General features: G+C 27.6%; 11 protein-coding genes across 11 annotated transcripts; 9 read left to right on the top strand and 2 right to left on the bottom strand.

Annotated features, from left to right (window-relative positions):
* Positions 1–34: 34 nt before the first annotated feature.
* Positions 35–1,108, top strand: VNE69_10016 (Wee1-like protein kinase; the record flags this gene model as incomplete). Its single annotated transcript, XM_065474737.1, has 1 exon — positions 35–1,108. One exon carries the CDS (start codon positions 35–37, stop codon positions 1,106–1,108), a length of 1,074 nt encoding a protein of 357 aa, XP_065330809.1.
* Positions 1,109–1,371: 263 nt separating this feature from the next.
* Positions 1,372–1,992, top strand: VNE69_10015 (ribosome biogenesis protein SBDS; the record flags this gene model as incomplete). The annotated part of the gene is made up of 1 exon (XM_065474736.1): positions 1,372–1,992. The coding sequence occupies one exon, from the start codon at positions 1,372–1,374 to the stop codon at positions 1,990–1,992; it is 621 nt and encodes a 206-aa protein (XP_065330808.1).
* A 234-nt stretch (positions 1,993–2,226) lies between these two features.
* On the top strand, positions 2,227–2,910 carry VNE69_10014 (proteasome subunit PSA2 (PSA2); the record flags this gene model as incomplete). Its single annotated transcript, XM_065474735.1, has 1 exon — positions 2,227–2,910. The coding sequence occupies one exon, from the start codon at positions 2,227–2,229 to the stop codon at positions 2,908–2,910; it is 684 nt and encodes a 227-aa protein (XP_065330807.1).
* A 623-nt stretch (positions 2,911–3,533) lies between these two features.
* VNE69_10013 (bromodomain-containing protein) lies at positions 3,534–4,619 on the top strand (the record flags this gene model as incomplete). The annotated part of the gene is made up of 1 exon (XM_065474734.1): positions 3,534–4,619. One exon carries the CDS (start codon positions 3,534–3,536, stop codon positions 4,617–4,619), a length of 1,086 nt encoding a protein of 361 aa, XP_065330806.1.
* Positions 4,620–4,917: 298 nt separating this feature from the next.
* VNE69_10012 (transcription elongation factor SPT4) lies at positions 4,918–5,250 on the bottom strand (the record flags this gene model as incomplete). Its single annotated transcript, XM_065474733.1, has 1 exon — positions 4,918–5,250. One exon carries the CDS (start codon positions 5,248–5,250, stop codon positions 4,918–4,920), a length of 333 nt encoding a protein of 110 aa, XP_065330805.1.
* Positions 5,251–5,450: 200 nt separating this feature from the next.
* VNE69_10011 (uncharacterized protein) lies at positions 5,451–5,831 on the top strand (the record flags this gene model as incomplete). Its single annotated transcript, XM_065474732.1, has 1 exon — positions 5,451–5,831. One exon carries the CDS (start codon positions 5,451–5,453, stop codon positions 5,829–5,831), a length of 381 nt encoding a protein of 126 aa, XP_065330804.1.
* A 232-nt stretch (positions 5,832–6,063) lies between these two features.
* On the top strand, positions 6,064–6,504 carry VNE69_10010 (cyclin-like protein; the record flags this gene model as incomplete). Its single annotated transcript, XM_065474731.1, has 1 exon — positions 6,064–6,504. One exon carries the CDS (start codon positions 6,064–6,066, stop codon positions 6,502–6,504), a length of 441 nt encoding a protein of 146 aa, XP_065330803.1.
* A 460-nt stretch (positions 6,505–6,964) lies between these two features.
* On the top strand, positions 6,965–7,675 carry VNE69_10009 (ADP-ribosylation factor GTPase-activating protein GLO3; the record flags this gene model as incomplete). The annotated part of the gene is made up of 1 exon (XM_065474730.1): positions 6,965–7,675. One exon carries the CDS (start codon positions 6,965–6,967, stop codon positions 7,673–7,675), a length of 711 nt encoding a protein of 236 aa, XP_065330802.1.
* A 190-nt stretch (positions 7,676–7,865) lies between these two features.
* Positions 7,866–8,249, top strand: VNE69_10008 (ribosomal protein uS8; the record flags this gene model as incomplete). Its single annotated transcript, XM_065474729.1, has 1 exon — positions 7,866–8,249. One exon carries the CDS (start codon positions 7,866–7,868, stop codon positions 8,247–8,249), a length of 384 nt encoding a protein of 127 aa, XP_065330801.1.
* A 454-nt stretch (positions 8,250–8,703) lies between these two features.
* VNE69_10007 (FACT complex subunit POB3) lies at positions 8,704–9,960 on the top strand (the record flags this gene model as incomplete). Its single annotated transcript, XM_065474728.1, has 1 exon — positions 8,704–9,960. The coding sequence occupies one exon, from the start codon at positions 8,704–8,706 to the stop codon at positions 9,958–9,960; it is 1,257 nt and encodes a 418-aa protein (XP_065330800.1).
* A 2,180-nt stretch (positions 9,961–12,140) lies between these two features.
* VNE69_10006 (uncharacterized protein) lies at positions 12,141–13,844 on the bottom strand (the record flags this gene model as incomplete). The annotated part of the gene is made up of 1 exon (XM_065474727.1): positions 12,141–13,844. The coding sequence occupies one exon, from the start codon at positions 13,842–13,844 to the stop codon at positions 12,141–12,143; it is 1,704 nt and encodes a 567-aa protein (XP_065330799.1).
* Positions 13,845–16,653: the final 2,809 nt, after the last annotated feature.

Genomic DNA, 16,653 nt, shown 5'->3' with positions numbered 1-16,653 from the left:
TCTTGTCTTTTTTTTATTGTACCCCCCTCCTTTTATGCCAAATAAGAAGTCCTTTACATTAAAACAAGAAGTCACAGAGAATATTTTCAGTACACCCAAGACCCCGGTCAAGAAAGTAGTTTATAGAGACATGATTGATTCCAGTATACTTGATTTTAATATCCCTAGTATTATTAGTTCAGATGATTATGATAATCTTCTTTTAATAGGAGAAGGAGATTTCTATCTTGTTTATAAGACGAATAAGGACACAGTCCTTAAGAAGTCTAAACTTCCCATTAAGAATTCCTTAGATTATGATATGTACAATAAAGAAGTCTCTATCCTTAAGATTATTGAGTCTGAGTATGTGACTAGATTTATTTCTTCTTACACATACCAGTCTCATTTCTTTATAGAGTTAGAGTATTGTAATGGGGGGAATCTCAGGGATTATTTGACTAGTGTGTTTTATAAGAAGAAGGAAGTGATTAGTAGGGAGTTATTAAGGAAGATAATGTATGATATAAGTCGGGGAGTAAGGGAGATACATATTAAAGGGTATGTACATTTAGACATCAAACCCGAGAACATTTTATTACAAGAAAAATACAAGAGTAATGATAAAAATAGTATAAATCAAGATAGTATGATACATAATAGTAAGGATGATAAAGATAGTATACATAAAGATAGTATAAATCAAGATAGTAAACATAAAGATAATATACATATCATACATAAAGATAGTATACATAAAGATAGTATACATAAAGATAATATACATATCATACATAAAGATAATATAAATGATTACATATTTAAAATAGGTGATTTGGGGATTAGTACTAAGGAGAATGAAGATATTAAATTAGACGGAGACAAGAGATACATGGCCCCTGAGATACTCAGGAATATCTGCACCCCCTCCTCAGACATATTCAGCCTGGGACTAATTTACTTAGAAATATTAAGGGGGATAAATCTACCCAAGAAAGGCGAGGCCTGGTTGAAATTAAGGAGGAATAATTTCCGGGGGATTAAGATGGATCAGATTAGTAAGAAGATGTTACAGATGGATTATAAGAAGAGACCCGACATACATGAAGTAGTGAATTATTTCAAATAAGATTTAAATAATAATGTACAATAAAAGTCTTATATTTATTATTATATAAAATTTAATATATTTTATCTTACTGTATGTTATAATGTAGTATGTAATATATGTAATATAATGTATATATTATAATATATAATATTGTATACTACTATATAAAATATTATATAATGTGCATTGTATATTATATAGTATTTATTTTATACATCTTTCATATATCTAATCTATCATTACTTAATAAATATTATCATATCACCCCCTCCTTAGCTTTTATGTTCACACCCGCAAATATGAAGAAATTGACTAATGTCTCAATTATCACTCTTAAGAAATATAATAAGACTTACAGTATCCCCGTCTACCCTAATAAACTCTACGAATATCATCACAATATCTCTCCCCTCTCAGACTGTATCCCCAGTACTATTATCTATAAGAATGTCACTACTGGTATAAGATGCAGTAAAGAAGACTTATCTCTTTTTAATCTCCCTGTTCTAGACATTATCAAGTATATTATCTTATATGGTCATGAGCAGAAGAATATCTTGACCAGGGAGTATGAGTTACAAATGATAGAGAATCAGATAGTAGACAGAGTAAGAAAGAAGATACAGAAAGATGGTAAGTTTATGAGGAATGAAGAGTGTAGGAGAGTAGTGAAGAGAGTGTATAATATAAATATGGGGAGTGTGAAAGGACAAGTACTGGAGATTATAAGTGTATTAGAGAGAGAAGGGTATGAGAAAGTTAAGATGAGAGTGGAAGTAGATGGAGAAGAGAAGTTTATAGATAGTGGGGAGTATAAGAAGTTTAAAGAGGAGTGTAAAGAGAAGAAGAAGGAGTATATAGTAAAGAAGAACATACAAAATAATGAGGAGTCAATTATATGAGGAGAAAATATATATATTGTAAGATGTAATATATTATAATATGTATTTAAATATATGTAATATTATGTATTTAAATATATGTAATATGTATTATAAGATATTAAGTTATATCTAAAAGACTGTATAAAACTAAATCTTATAAATCTTATAAATCTAAATCAAATATAAATCTAAACTAAATAAATAATATCTAAACTAAATCATATAAATCATTTCTTTTATACCCCTTTTTATATGTTCCTTGACACTCATAAACAACTCACTCTCTTCACTAGTGAAGGGAAACTTGACCAATGCGACAACGCCCTAAAGGCTGCCACTCAGGGCTCCCTCTCAGTAGGGTGTGTATCAGAAGACGGCGTAGTACTAGCAAGTCTCAAGGAATCTAATAACCTCGTCATCCTCTCAGAATACAAGAAGATCTACCAAATATCCCCAAACTTGGGTATTACTTACTCAGGCTGTCAGCCTGACTTCAGGATCCAGTACAACTTATCTCTAAAGATATCTGAAGAATATACTGACATATACTCTACTAATATCCCAATCAGACTATTTGTAGAACAGTTTAGTAGACAGATACAAGAATACACTATCAAGAAGGGATATAGGCCTTTTGGGACTCTACTTCTTATAGTGGGAGATAATAAGATGTACAGGGTAGACCCGAGTGGAAGTTACACAAGTTTACAAGTCGGGACTATAGGCCGGGAGTATACGGAGAGTGGGAGATTATTAGAGAGAAGGAAAGGGATGCTTGATGACAATATAAGTACATGTGTGGAATGTATAAGGGAATATTGTGGGAGGAGTGTGAAGAGTGAAGATATTGATATAGGAGTGTATAGAGGAAAGGAGTTTAGGGTGTATAGTAAAGAAGAAGTACAGGAAGTATTTGACAGTATCAATAAAATATAATATATATTTTATATCTACTATGTTGTGTTATATTGTATTACATCTATTTTATATATATATTTTATATATGTAGTTTATATCTACTATGTTGTTTTATATTGTGTTATATATATTTTATATGTGTAGTTTATATATGTAGATTATATTTGTTACATATATTTGATATCTACTATATTGTTTTATATATTGTGTTATATATGATTTATTATGACGCATAATACTCTGTATTTATAATAAATTACTCTGTATTTATTATAAATTACTCTGTGTCTTATAAACCACAGTGTGCTGACTTTACAGTGTAAGTGTCTTTGCCGAGGGAAGACTTAGTGATAGTTTATCTTGGGCATTTTATGAGTCGTGTTCTTAAATGGTGTATTGAGCCAGGTGTCTCTGGATTTAATCTTAACAAATGGAAGATATTTGTTAAAAGCTTATAATGATTTTTCTTTCTTTTTATTTATGCACATTTTAAAAATAAATAATCAACAAAAAAAAACAACAAATTTTATATTTATACATATGTATTATGTATACTTTATTTATAAAATATATATACATATTATACATATGTATAAATAAATAATACCTACTTAAATTTTATTTTATTTTTTTTTGCCCTTATGGAACAAGATCAAGCCCTCTTGGATTACCAAATGAAATATTGTTCTACAATCTTACAAAAATTAAAGCGGAATCCTTCCGCTTTTCCTTTTCTTGAACCTGTAGACCCTGTAAAATATGGTATCCCTGATTACCCTTTAAAAGTCAAATTCCCTATGGACATTTCTACTATAAAAAAGAAACTTGATACTAAAATGTATTCTTCTCCTTCTTCATTTAATTCAGATATAAAACTAATGTTTAATAATTGTTATATTTACAATCATCCTGATTCTGAAGTATATATTATGGGAAAAAATCTTGAACAAAATTATGACTTACTTTTTAATGAATTACCTGTAGAAATTTGTAAAAAACGAAAAAGACCAGAAATTAATTTAGAAAGATCTAAACGTATTATAAGATCAGGAGATACTATAAATATTGATGAATATGAATTTTGTATAGATTTAATTAATAATATCTTACAAAATAAATATAAAACTTTTACTTGGCCATTTTTAGAACCAGTAAATTCTAATTTATTACCACAATATTATGAAATAATAAAGAATCCTATGGATTTGAAAACTATAAAAGATAAATTGGATAATAAAATGTATCAGAATATTGATGAATTTACTAATGATTTAAAATTAATAGTAGATAATTGTCATAAGTTTAATGATTCAGGATCAGAAGTTTACAGATGTGGTAGTGAATTAAATGAATTAATAAATTTATTATTAAGTAAATATGAACCAAAAGATATAAAAGGGAGGATATTAGAATTAAAGAAGAAGATAAGTCAGTATACTAAGGAATGTAAGATGTTAGAGAATAAGTTAAAAGATAAGAATGATAGTACAGTAGTATTAAAGAATTATAGTTTAAATGAGAGGATAGAATTAGGGAATAGGATATTAAATCTGAGTAAAGGCCACACTGATAGTGTGGCGAAGATAATACAGAAATATAGTGCGGGGGAATATGTGGAGAATAATGAGATAGAAGTAGATTTGAGGATATTACCTGATAATGTGTATGAGGAGATTGATCGGTATATAAGTAATGTAGAGATGGGAATAGAAGAGAAGCAAGAATAAACAAGTATTTAATATTTAATAGTATTATATTGGATAATATTGTATTATGATATTGTATATTAGAGTATATATGTATTATGTAGTATTATATTGTATATGTATTATATATGTATTATAATATGTAATTTATAAATCAATATAACTTAAATAAAGTTAACTTTAAATTCAATATATCATAAATAAAGTTAACTTAAAATATAATATAACTCAAATAAAGTTAAATTAATTATAACTATCAATATAATATAAGTTAACTTAAAATAATTTTAAGTTAACTATAATACTACTTATAGATCAGTTAAAGTTTAAAGGACTCATTTCTGTCAGTATATGTTTGTCCTGATTTCTCATACTCTATTAATATCTCCTCTTCTACTTCTCCTTCTACTACCATACTATACACTCCCCTTTTACATGTACTGATCCTCTGCCAAAGGGCCACCCAACTCCGAGATGGGTCGACTAGGCCTATTAGTCCTTTAAATCTGGGAGATGTGAAATCTGAGTCCTTAGGGACAGTAGTGCAGTTTGGGCATCCCTTAGACTTGAACTTTGAGAGAGGGGAGAGTGCAGAGCACAATTTACAAGATCTCAATTTAGAGGGTAAACTTGTCGGGAAATCTGAAGACATAGAAAAAGGGGGTATAAAAATAACATGTATTAATACAATAATATAGATAGTAGTATATAATATAGATATATGTATAATAATATAATAATATTATATTAATACAATATTATAATAATATTATATTAGTACAATAGTATAATAATATGTATAATATAGATCTATACAACTTAATAATTTTTTAGTACCCCCTGCATTTTCTTATGGATAAAATAATACTGGAAGATGTTAATGATGTACTAAAACGTGAGAAACTCTTTAAGAAATCCGCCCTTAAACTTCTCTCCACTCTAAAATACACAAAACCAGACACTGGTTTTACTCTCCTTAGAACTCAGAAGGAGTTAGATGATCTGGAGAAGGAGTATGTTGATGTAGACAACACTAAGAAGATCCAGAAGATAGAGAAGACTATAAAGAAGAAAGTAGAGGAAGTGAGTGAGGAGATAGAATATGAGCCCGAGTTGAGTAGGAAAGAGAGAGTGAGTAAGAATAAGAAGAAGTATCCTGTGTATCTGACCAAAGGGAAGAAGAAGCGAGAGATGAAGTCAAGGAAGAAATCCAGGAGAAGACGAAATAAATAATTAATAATATTACTATGTAACACATGTATATAATATTGTATAACACATTAAATACATATAGTATTATATTAACATATCATTATAAAAACATATCATATATATATTAACATATCATATATTCATTATATTAACATATCATATATATTAATATAATTGTATCTTATAAGTAATTTCCTATTGGTGTTTTAGTTCTCCTTTTGTTTATAAATATAAAACATCTCTCTCTTTACATATGGACACTAAACTTAAGAGTATTTTATACTCCTCTGTCTCTGACTATCTTACAGTAGACAGAATTTACACATGCCTTATAAAGTCAAGAATAAACTTGTATATAATCTTCAATGGTAAATATGTATATGATAAATATACTACAAGAGAAGATATCCAAGAGAGAGACAGATACTTAGTATTTATATGCTCTGTTATAATATCCAGTAAGCTGTATATGGACCACTCATACACTAATGAGTCATGGACAGGGGTGTCACATATCCCCTGTGTGTATATTAGTAGAGTAGAGAGGAAGATACTAGAAGGGATAGATTATGACATAAAGATACCCTATAGGAATATGGAGAAGATGTATGAGGAATATCACTCGACCCCCAAGACTACTACTAGTACTAGTAGAGGACTAAGAGGAATCTTAAAATTAATATTCTGTATGTAAATGATACATGATAATATAGTAGATTAAACTAATATGTAGTAGTATACTAGTAGATTAAACTAATATGTAGCATACTAGTAGAAGAAACTATCATATAATACATGATAATATAGTAGAAGAAACTATCATATTAAACATGAACATATATAGATTCATGTAGTAGCATACAAGTTATATAAATTATCTTTCGTTTTAATTTGCTCTCTCGTTTTAAATAAATGTTCTCGATTTTTTCATTTCATTTTTCATGCAGTAGATTCTCTCTCTTCAGAGGAATTCACTCTTCTGAAATTTCATGCAGATTTTTTATATTTATAGTAAAAATCCAAAAAACAAACAAACTCATAAATGAACAAACAAACTCATAAATGAACAAACAAACTCCACAAAATAAAAAATACATATTTCTATATATTATTTCTCTATATAAGTTATTCTTTATATTAACCCCTTCTTTTATATGAGTAAAGACAATATCCAATCTCATGATAAATCCACAGATCTTTCATCTGATTCTATGAATATTCCTTCATCTGATTCTCAGATCATTGAGAAATCTCTTACTTACAAATTCTTTAAGAATATAAAATCCAATCCTGTAAATAATAAATGTGCTGATTGTTCTAAATCTTCTCCAATTTGGGTATCTCTAACCTTCTCTCTCTTCATTTGTTCAGACTGCGCTTCGTCTCATCGCAAAATGGGTGTACTAAAAAGTCAAGTCAAGTCGACACTTCTTGACAAGTGGACACTTGGGGAATTAAGACGAGTCTGGGTAGGAGGAAATAAGAATAAGTACAAGTTAGGAGATAATAAAGATGTATTTATTAAGTATAAAGATAGTCAGTTTTATAAAGATGAGATTGATAAGATGGTAGAGAAAAGTAAAGAAGAAGATGGAGATGAGTTTATAAAAGAAGAAGAAGAGAGTGAAATGATAAAGACGAGTGAAGTACGAGAAGAAGAGATACCCAAATTTGCAGATAATATAGAAGATATTAAAGATATTAAAGATATTAAAGATAAGAAAGATATTAAAGATATTAAAGATAAGAAGATTAAGAAGAGTAAAGAAGTGTTTAATATTAAGAAGAGAAGTATGCCTAAAATAAGTAAGAATAAGACATATGAGATAGAAGATGAGAGCCGACTAGGATTTACCAGGAAATAAACATTTAAAATTTACAATAATAAAAATTATATAATATTGAGATTTGTGCATTTTACATTATATTTATAGTACTGTATTAAATATAATGTTTTTATAAAATCTTTTTCTTGTTCTTTATATATATTACATTATATTTAATACAGTACTATTAAATATAATGTTTTTTAAAATCTTCTTTTTTTTTGCCCATATGAAGCAGCTCTCAAATTTATGCAAGGCCATTAATAATGCCTCAAGAGCAGGAAAGAGACAACTCCTTCTCCATGAGAGTAACTCTGTCACCAGAGACTTCCTCAAGCAGATGCTTAAGCATGGGTACATCACTAAATACTCCTATGTAGACGACAAGAGGAAAGGTAAAACTATAGTCTGGCTTAATGGGCGGCTTAATAAATGCGGGGCCATTTGTCCCAATTATAAAGTCAGTCTCGATCATATTGAGAATTATAGATCTCGCTTGTTACCGGCTAGACAATTTGGGCATTTATTGTTTAGTACTGAGAAAGGGATAATTGACCATAATGAATGTATTGGGAATAATTTGGGGGGAAGTATATTAGGATTCTTTTATTAAACAATTAATTTAAAAAATAATGTGTATTATAAATTTATATTTGTAATTATTATTATTTTATTTAAGTTTCGTATAAATTATTAGACTAAACTTTATTTTGCTATATAAAATTTTTTATAATTTAAATTATGTTCTACATGTCATATATATAAAGAGATTTGAAATTTATTTTTTAAAGTTTCGTATATATTATTAGACTAAACTTTATTTTGTTCTATTTAATTCTTCATAGTTTAAATTATGTTCTACATGATATTTCAATATAATACATTTCAAAGAAAACATTGACAATTTCAAATATATTTTTTAAAGTTTCGTATATATTATTAGACTAAACTTTTTGCTATATTTAATTTCTTATAGTTTAAATTATGTTCTACATGATATTTCAATATAATACATTTGAAATTTATTTTTTAAAGTTTCGTATAAATTTTTATAAATTTTCTACCCCATGGAAATTTTGACGGTAGAAAATTGTCTTCTTGAAAATGAAAATGTCATTTTTAAAATGTCTCAAGAAGGAATTGCTATAAAAAAACAAAATAACGAAATTTGTACTATAAACGCTTCTAATATCAAAGATATAGAAATGTTTAGAGGTACTCTGGGAGTAAATCTTCGGATTTACTCCGAAACTAATTTCTTTTTAAAAGGTATCTCTGAATCTTTCATAGAACCAATTATAAAAATTTGTAACGAATCATACAAAATAAATCTATATTTGAAAGAATTAGAAATTAAAAATATAACTAAAGGTGACTTAATAGTCAATGGTAAAGGATTTATAGAATTTAGTACTGATAAAACTATATTCGAAATACCTATAAAAGATATCGACTGTATTGCTGATATTAGAAACGAAATAAGTATAAAATTCGATAATGTAGAAGTAAGATTTGTTACTACTAAAGAAAATATTAAAGAAATTAAAGATGCTTGTAATAATAATGTAGAAGAAGATTTAGTAATATTTGAAAATATTACTATGATCTATCCAAGGGGGAAAAACAACTTTATGTTGTATAAAGAATATTTTAGAATTATTGGATACAGTTATGATCATAAAATATATTATAGGAATGTAAAAGAAATTTATTGTTTAGATAAGAATTATGTAACTGATAAAGATAAATATATAATATTAAATCTTGATCAACCTATAAGACAAGGATTAACAAAATATAATTTATTAGTATTAGCATTTAGTAATGAAGAAATTGATATTGATATAAATGACTCAAGATTGGAGAAAAGGTATACTGGTTTACTCTCAGATGTCTTAATAGACATCTTCGAAAGATTACTGGAATGTGACTCGATATCTTCGAAATTCTTAACTACTGACAAGCGTAGAGCACTAAAATGCACTTATAAGGCATATGAAGGGCAAATTTATCCTTTAGAAAATTGTCTTATATTTCTACCTAGGTCTATAAAAATAAATATAAAAGATATTCATAGTGTGGAATTTAGTAGGATAAATGTAAGCTCATTACAAGCTAAAACATTTGATATGACAATAAGTGCAGAAGCGAATTATACATTTAATGGGATGTATAAAGAAGATTTCGGGATATTGGAGAAATATTTTAATGAGAATAATGTGACTATAAGAAGCGAAGTGTACGATGAAGTGATAAGTAGCGAGGAAAGCGAAGGGGAAATAACTGATGACGACTTTATAGCGTCAGAAGATGAAGGATATTGAAAATAAAATTATTAAGTGAATTTTATATGTAAAGTAAATGTAAAATTTTTTAACTACTTGTATTTCAAGTGTTTATAATATCATTTATTTAGTAAAAAATTTATAACTTATAGATAAATGTATCTATAAGTTATAAAGGGTCATCCCATGCCAAAAGAATTATAAATAATTTAGTCCAGGAATGTGTAGCTAATGAGTATGTTGAGGTACGAGTCGACAGTAGGATACATTCAAGTATTAAAATAAAGTATAACAAGCCTGATATACTAATTGTAGACAAGTTGAGAAAAGAAGTGATCGTTGTAGAAGTTGGAATCACAAGTTTTAACAACCTCCATGCAGTAGAAACAGAAAAGAAACATAAATACGACTTGCAAGCAAATCATGTGGCTTCTCTCTACAAATACAAGCCGAAAATTATTCCTTATGTGATGACGTGGGATGGAATAGTAACTAATTTTCACCGTACGCATATCAAAGTGCTCAGATTAGAACCCAGAACGGAAGCATATTTACAGTCAAGAGTCCTTAAAATGACTTTAGAAAGCCTAACTATGTCAGCCAGACATGGGCTTGATACAGATCAGGAAGTGGTCTTCGAGAGCCCAATGAGTGAATCTCAGAAGGAAGTCCTGAAACTGCCAGATGAGACTGTAAGCGTATCTTGTGAAAAGTAATTAATAAGCCGAATATTATACCCAAATAAATTATATATAATCTATAAGTTAAAAAAATGTCTTTTGTAAGTACAAATATGTAAAAATAAAATTTATTTACAAATTAATCAGCAACGACTTATATTATTCTATTAAACATCATATATATAAAAAAAACTAAAAAACTTTTATTGTTATTAAAGAAAAGCCACCAAGCAAATAAAAAATTCAACAGCCAAAAAAAAAACTAAAAAACTTTTATTGTTATTAAAGAAAAGCCACCCAGCAAATAAAAACTTCAACAGCCAATAACTTGTGATACACACCAGCATACCATAAAGGCCTTGCTCGAAGGAGAAAAAGTATCCCACTAGGATTAGAATCACAATCATTCCTGTCTGTGACCTGCGTTCAGCAGGGTATTCAGAGAATAACACGTCTGACCCACTCGTCAGTTAAGAACCTAACTAGTTTGACGTAAATGTTACGGCACCAGCAGCTTGCCATACCTCCCCAGGTAAAAGTGTGTTTTTTTTTCTTCTAGATTTCTCTAGATCTGTTCTGGCTTACTAGCCTTTCCTTTTCTCGTATAACGATATATCGTTGTACAATCATCTTGTCTAAGAACTCTACTCTTACAAGTAGAGACTTCCTTTTATCAAAACAAGCTTTGATGCCATTGATGTTACCAATAATCATCTTAATTAGCTCCTCTTTTGTTTGAGTTGAAGATCTCAACTCAGATATTTTATCCTCATATAGAGATCTTGTGTTAGAGAGCGTCGGTCAGTCTAACAAGAAGTGTTCAAGGTCTTCTCGTTCTCCCTCACATAGGAAACAATGAGTCCTATAAAAAGGAGGGATTCTGTTGGCATTAGCCAAAGCAGAAGACCATCTGACTAAATTACACCGAAGCCTGGTGTAGTTCCTGATCTGCCTGTTGTTTACTTTTGATAGTATGTGCTTAATCTGCGAGTCACAGATTCCATACTTATCTGCTACTAGAGCACCAAAGGTGGTATTGTAGGAACACCTTGCCTTAAGTACCTCTAAAATCTTGTTCTTGCCTATAATGTAGGTAATGCTTTCATAATCGTTCCCGATATATCTCTTACAACGTCTAGTCCTCGAACTCCACGTTGTTTTCCTCTCCCTCGGAGGTTGGTTAATGAATTCCGAGATAATGGTTTTATTGTGTTTCCACTTCTTTAATGCCCTAAATCTACTTAGGGCCGCCTGTATGTGAACTCTATTCATACAAAGTTTGTCCAATATCCAATCTAATGGCACTATTTTTGTCCAAAATATCATTTGGATTGCTTTTCTTAGGATTCTATTGATCCCACCGGATCTTGGTGCGCAGAAACATTTTGGTATTTCTTATATCGTTCTTTAACATATATAAATCATATCTACATACAAAATTATATTGTTAAAATATTTTTGCAAAAAAAAATTGTATAATGGTAAAATGATACTTTAGAGAAAAAAATTTAATTAAACCTTTTTCTTATTGCATACTCCTTAACGGTTGTTCCGTTGATTTCTTTTTTCATCAAGAAAACTTCCTTCATAATTCGCTTTTTTTTCCGGTTCAGCATTATTATTTTCAGTGTTTTCAATATCTTCATTTGTTAAAAACTCTTGACATCGGCCTGGGTTAGCACAAACTATGGATTTTGTTTCCTCTTGTGAAAATACTGGATTTAGTTTCTCAATAATATTCATATTAATGTCAGCAGTTTCGACATTCTCATTTACTTTTTGATTAATTTCTTTCATTATTTCAATTAAATTGAAATTTTCATTTTTTTCGTTTCCATTACATTCTTGAGTATTGTTACTTGATTTGATAAGATTCCCAATATTCCTCAAATTTTCAAAAAATAAATCTTTTTCATCCTCAGTTTTCGTTTTCTCATTTATATACCTTTCTGTTGCCAAGAATAAATGAATGTCAAATAAAAACAGACCACTGGCTGATAATTTAGAGATATTTTCACAAATAGTTTTTATAATTTTAGTTTTTTCATCCTCCTCTTCCCCTTCGAATAAAAAAATTAAATCATCAACGTTAATTATTTCTTCAGATCTTAAAAGATTCGCAAATGAAATACTAAATACTGTTCTTCCCTTTTTAAAAACACTTCGCAAGATAAACTCTCTTTTTTCATGTTTTTCTAATAAATGATACAACATATTTACTCCTTCATCATTTCTCATGTCATATAATGCACGAATCTTGTTATCAATTTCTTTACTTTCAGAAATCCAATCGCTTTTTATGGCAATTTTGGCCATATCTAGACCAAAAAAATTCTTAAAACTTTTTAAACTTTCTAGATTACCTATATCCTTCTTTTTTTCGAGACTTCTAAAAGAAATGTGCCTTTCCTCTTCCACGACATTTTTTTCAGTAGTATTATTGTTTAAATACTTGTTTAAACTTTTAAAAGTCGAAATATTCCCATATGATCCAAATAAATTTTTAATTTCCTTCATTATCGGATCATTTGGGTCGTATTTTTTATTTTCAAGTATTTTTAAGCAGTTCTTTTTATCTTCCATAGTTAAATATAACAAATAATATCTTCCTCCCGCATTTATTTTTAATATTATCCAGAATTCCTCATCTGTTTTTTCCATGTCAGGTGTAAGGTATTGTCGAAAATGGTGTCTAATAATATAGTTAGGGGAATTATTGCTTGATTTTTCTGATGCCGAGTTTGTAGTAGAAGATTCTAATTTAATTATCTTATGAAAATAAAATTGATCTTTGTTTCTTTTTTTTTTATTTTTTTCATTTATTCTCAATATTTTCTCCACAAGATCTTCCACAGTGGCAAATGAATTAGGATTTATACACCTATCCAAATCTTCCTCAAAGTATTGGAAAATCACAGGCACAGATGTAGATAACTTCATTTCCGAAATAGATTTTTCAATGATTTTAACAATATCATTAATTGTTTTGTTTTCACAACTGATTTTTATAGTACGTTCGTATCTTTTCAGATCAGGACTGCAATTGATAATGTATCTGCGTACATGCAGAATTCCGGATTTTTTTAAATTTAACATTACGTTAACTTCGCAAGGCCCAAGGTCTACGTATTGCATCTGTTTCTGTTTGTTTTCAACAAGTGTTGTATTAATAAATTCAGAAATAATGTCTTCTTCTTGTGCAAGTGAAAACACCATTACAGAAAATACATTCAAGATATTCATATTGGGGGAAACAATAAATTTTATTTTTATACTAAAATTTTAATATATTTTTGCAAGAATTATGTAAAAAAAATATAAAAATAAAATAGTTTTTATATCGTAATTGTACCAAAAATATTGATTTTTATTTTTTCTAATTTACCATTTTGGGCTGACAAATATTAGTAAAATTTTCTTGTTTGTAAATAAATTTCTTATTAATAATTGTATAAATTTTGTAAAAAAAATGTTATATGTTTAGTACAATGTGAAAGTTTACTGAGAAAAACAACTTTATTTTTTTTAAAACTTCATTTATAGAAGCATCAAAAACAAAAGTATATGCTTTTTCATAACCATATTTAGTTAAAAAAAAACAAATTACTAAATTTTTTTTGATGTAGAATATAAAGATTTATAGATTTTATCATTATTTTCATATTTCAATGAGTATTTAAGTGCTTCTTTGATAAGAATATATTTATTTTATTATTTAAATTTATAAAATTATTGTATACATTTTAATAAAAACTTGCCGTAAGTATACATATGTAAGAATAAAGTACTTATTTTTAGATTTTTTTTATTGAGGTAATTAAATTATATATAATCATTTCATGCTTTTTTCTAATATAATTTATATTCGCTGTAATCGTGAAAAAATTTAAAATTAATGTACAATTTCAAAATGTTTAATTTAGATTTTTTATAAATATTCACAGCTTGTAAATTTTTAAATAATTAGAATATGTTTCATAAAATTTTATAACTACTGTTCAAAAATTTTGAAGATCAATATAGAATAAGACGAATGTGTACCACTATGTTAAGTGTTAATATAGTGTTTTATATATAATTCAAAATATTCATTAATTATAAAATCTTTACACTATATTCAATTTAAACGTTCTTAAAAAATTTCTTATGCTTCAAAATAAGAACTTAAGTGAGTATTATAGAAGATATATTGATGTATATATTATTTATTCTACTATAACCAAAATCCTATTCCATGTTATTAAATATGTGTAATGTTGTACATTTGTGAATTAAATATGAGCAAAGTTTTATATTTGAGCTAAAAATATGGCAATACGCTTACAAAAACAAATTTATTTACATTAAGTTTTCATGTATAGAATTTTTGGTATCATTTTTTTATACTGCAATTTTTGATAGTTTTGATCTTTTTTGTTTTTTAAAATTCCAAATATTTAATGATAACAAATTTTTAAGATAGTTTTAATTTATAGAGCTTGGTATTGTAGAATTTTCTAGGTTTTTTCGAATAGATAGATGCTAAAATAAACACAGTTGATCTCCTTCACTAAAATTATTAAGACAATAAGATATGACGGCTTCACTAAGGAATTTGCAAATGGCAAGAGAGTATTCAATGTTGCTGCAGTAGGTAGTACTGTTAACCCCAAGTTTAAATAAATATAAGAGAAATATTTTCATGTTGAAGTTAAAATGTGGTTTAAAAGATGGAGAATGGAGGGATATGTTAGTATTTAAATGTTATACCACGTTGTTTATAAAATTTCTAAATTTATATTAAAGAGTAACAAAAGAAACTAATGTAATAGAATTGATCATAATTGATAGTTCTGAATAAATATCTCGGTTTAGTTTTCATGGTTAATTTTAAAATATGTGTATGATCCATTCTACTACAAATATTCTATATATGGTTGTATTGCTTATTTTTGTGTTGTAATATGATTTTGAAGTTAGTTCCTTTTAATTTTAATGCACAGATTTTTTTAATCTAGTAGAGTTTTTTTCTTGATACTAAATCGGGACAAATTATTTTATTTGTTTACTAAATTTCCGATATGTGTTTCTATTTTTTTTCTAGCTTTCAAAGGAAAGAATTCATGAATGAGAAAAAGTTGTTTTAAAACACAAATAATAATTTGAATAATATATAAAATCCTAAAGGAATTAAATCATCACTTTTGTAAAAAAATAACAGAGTTTAAAATTTTTAAAAAAGGAAAGTAATTTTAATTATTGAAAAGATTAATCAAAAACATACGCCTATTTCACAAAAATATAAACAGATTTGTACTTTTTGTAGTTGGATGCAGCTAAAGAGTCGTTTGAAACAGCTTATTTTAAATGCAAGTTTCCAAAATGCAAGCCCAGATTTTACATTGAAAATAATTCTGGCTTTACAAAAAGTAAGATGAATCATTTGATATATGAAAGATTGTTAATTTGTGGATATTAGGATTTAAATATTTATTTATAGGAATGTTCGATTGTAACGTACAAAATGTAAAATACACTTTAAAAATTATGAAAAATTAAAAGTTTATGATAGGTATTCAAAGAACCTTGAACAGGAAGAAGGTGATTAAATCGTTTAAAAATGAACAAAGTAAAATTTAAAAAATGAATTTATGGCTGAAATTAGTAGGGGGGAAGTGTTCTGATTGGTGGAAATAACTATTAAAAAAGATTGCTTGGCTTTACAAAAAAATAAGCTAGGATGAAACGTTTTGATCTTATTAAAATATAAATTTTAGATTCGTCATTCGTTCATATATGTATGGGATCTTTAAACCTTTAAAGAGCATAATCAGGAGCAAAAACTGTAAATTATAGCCTAATATCTTGGCATTTAACATGTGTCTATACAAACATTATTCATGTAAAAATGAGCCCAACCGTGAACCGTGCCCTTACACACATCAGATCTAAAAACATTTTCTTCAAGAGCCATATTACACCTATATAAAAAGACAAAATTGGCGGAAGGTACCTTCAACTCATATTTATAATATTTCTTAATATTTTTGAACATATATAATTATTATTTTTA

This window comes from Vairimorpha necatrix, chromosome 10 (genome assembly GCF_036630325.1).
Source record: "Vairimorpha necatrix chromosome 10, complete sequence".
In the NCBI taxonomy this organism is placed as follows: Eukaryota; Fungi; Microsporidia; family Nosematidae; genus Vairimorpha; species Vairimorpha necatrix.
Note: the sequence above shows the minus strand (reverse complement) of the source record. Positions and strands in the feature narration are given on the sequence as shown.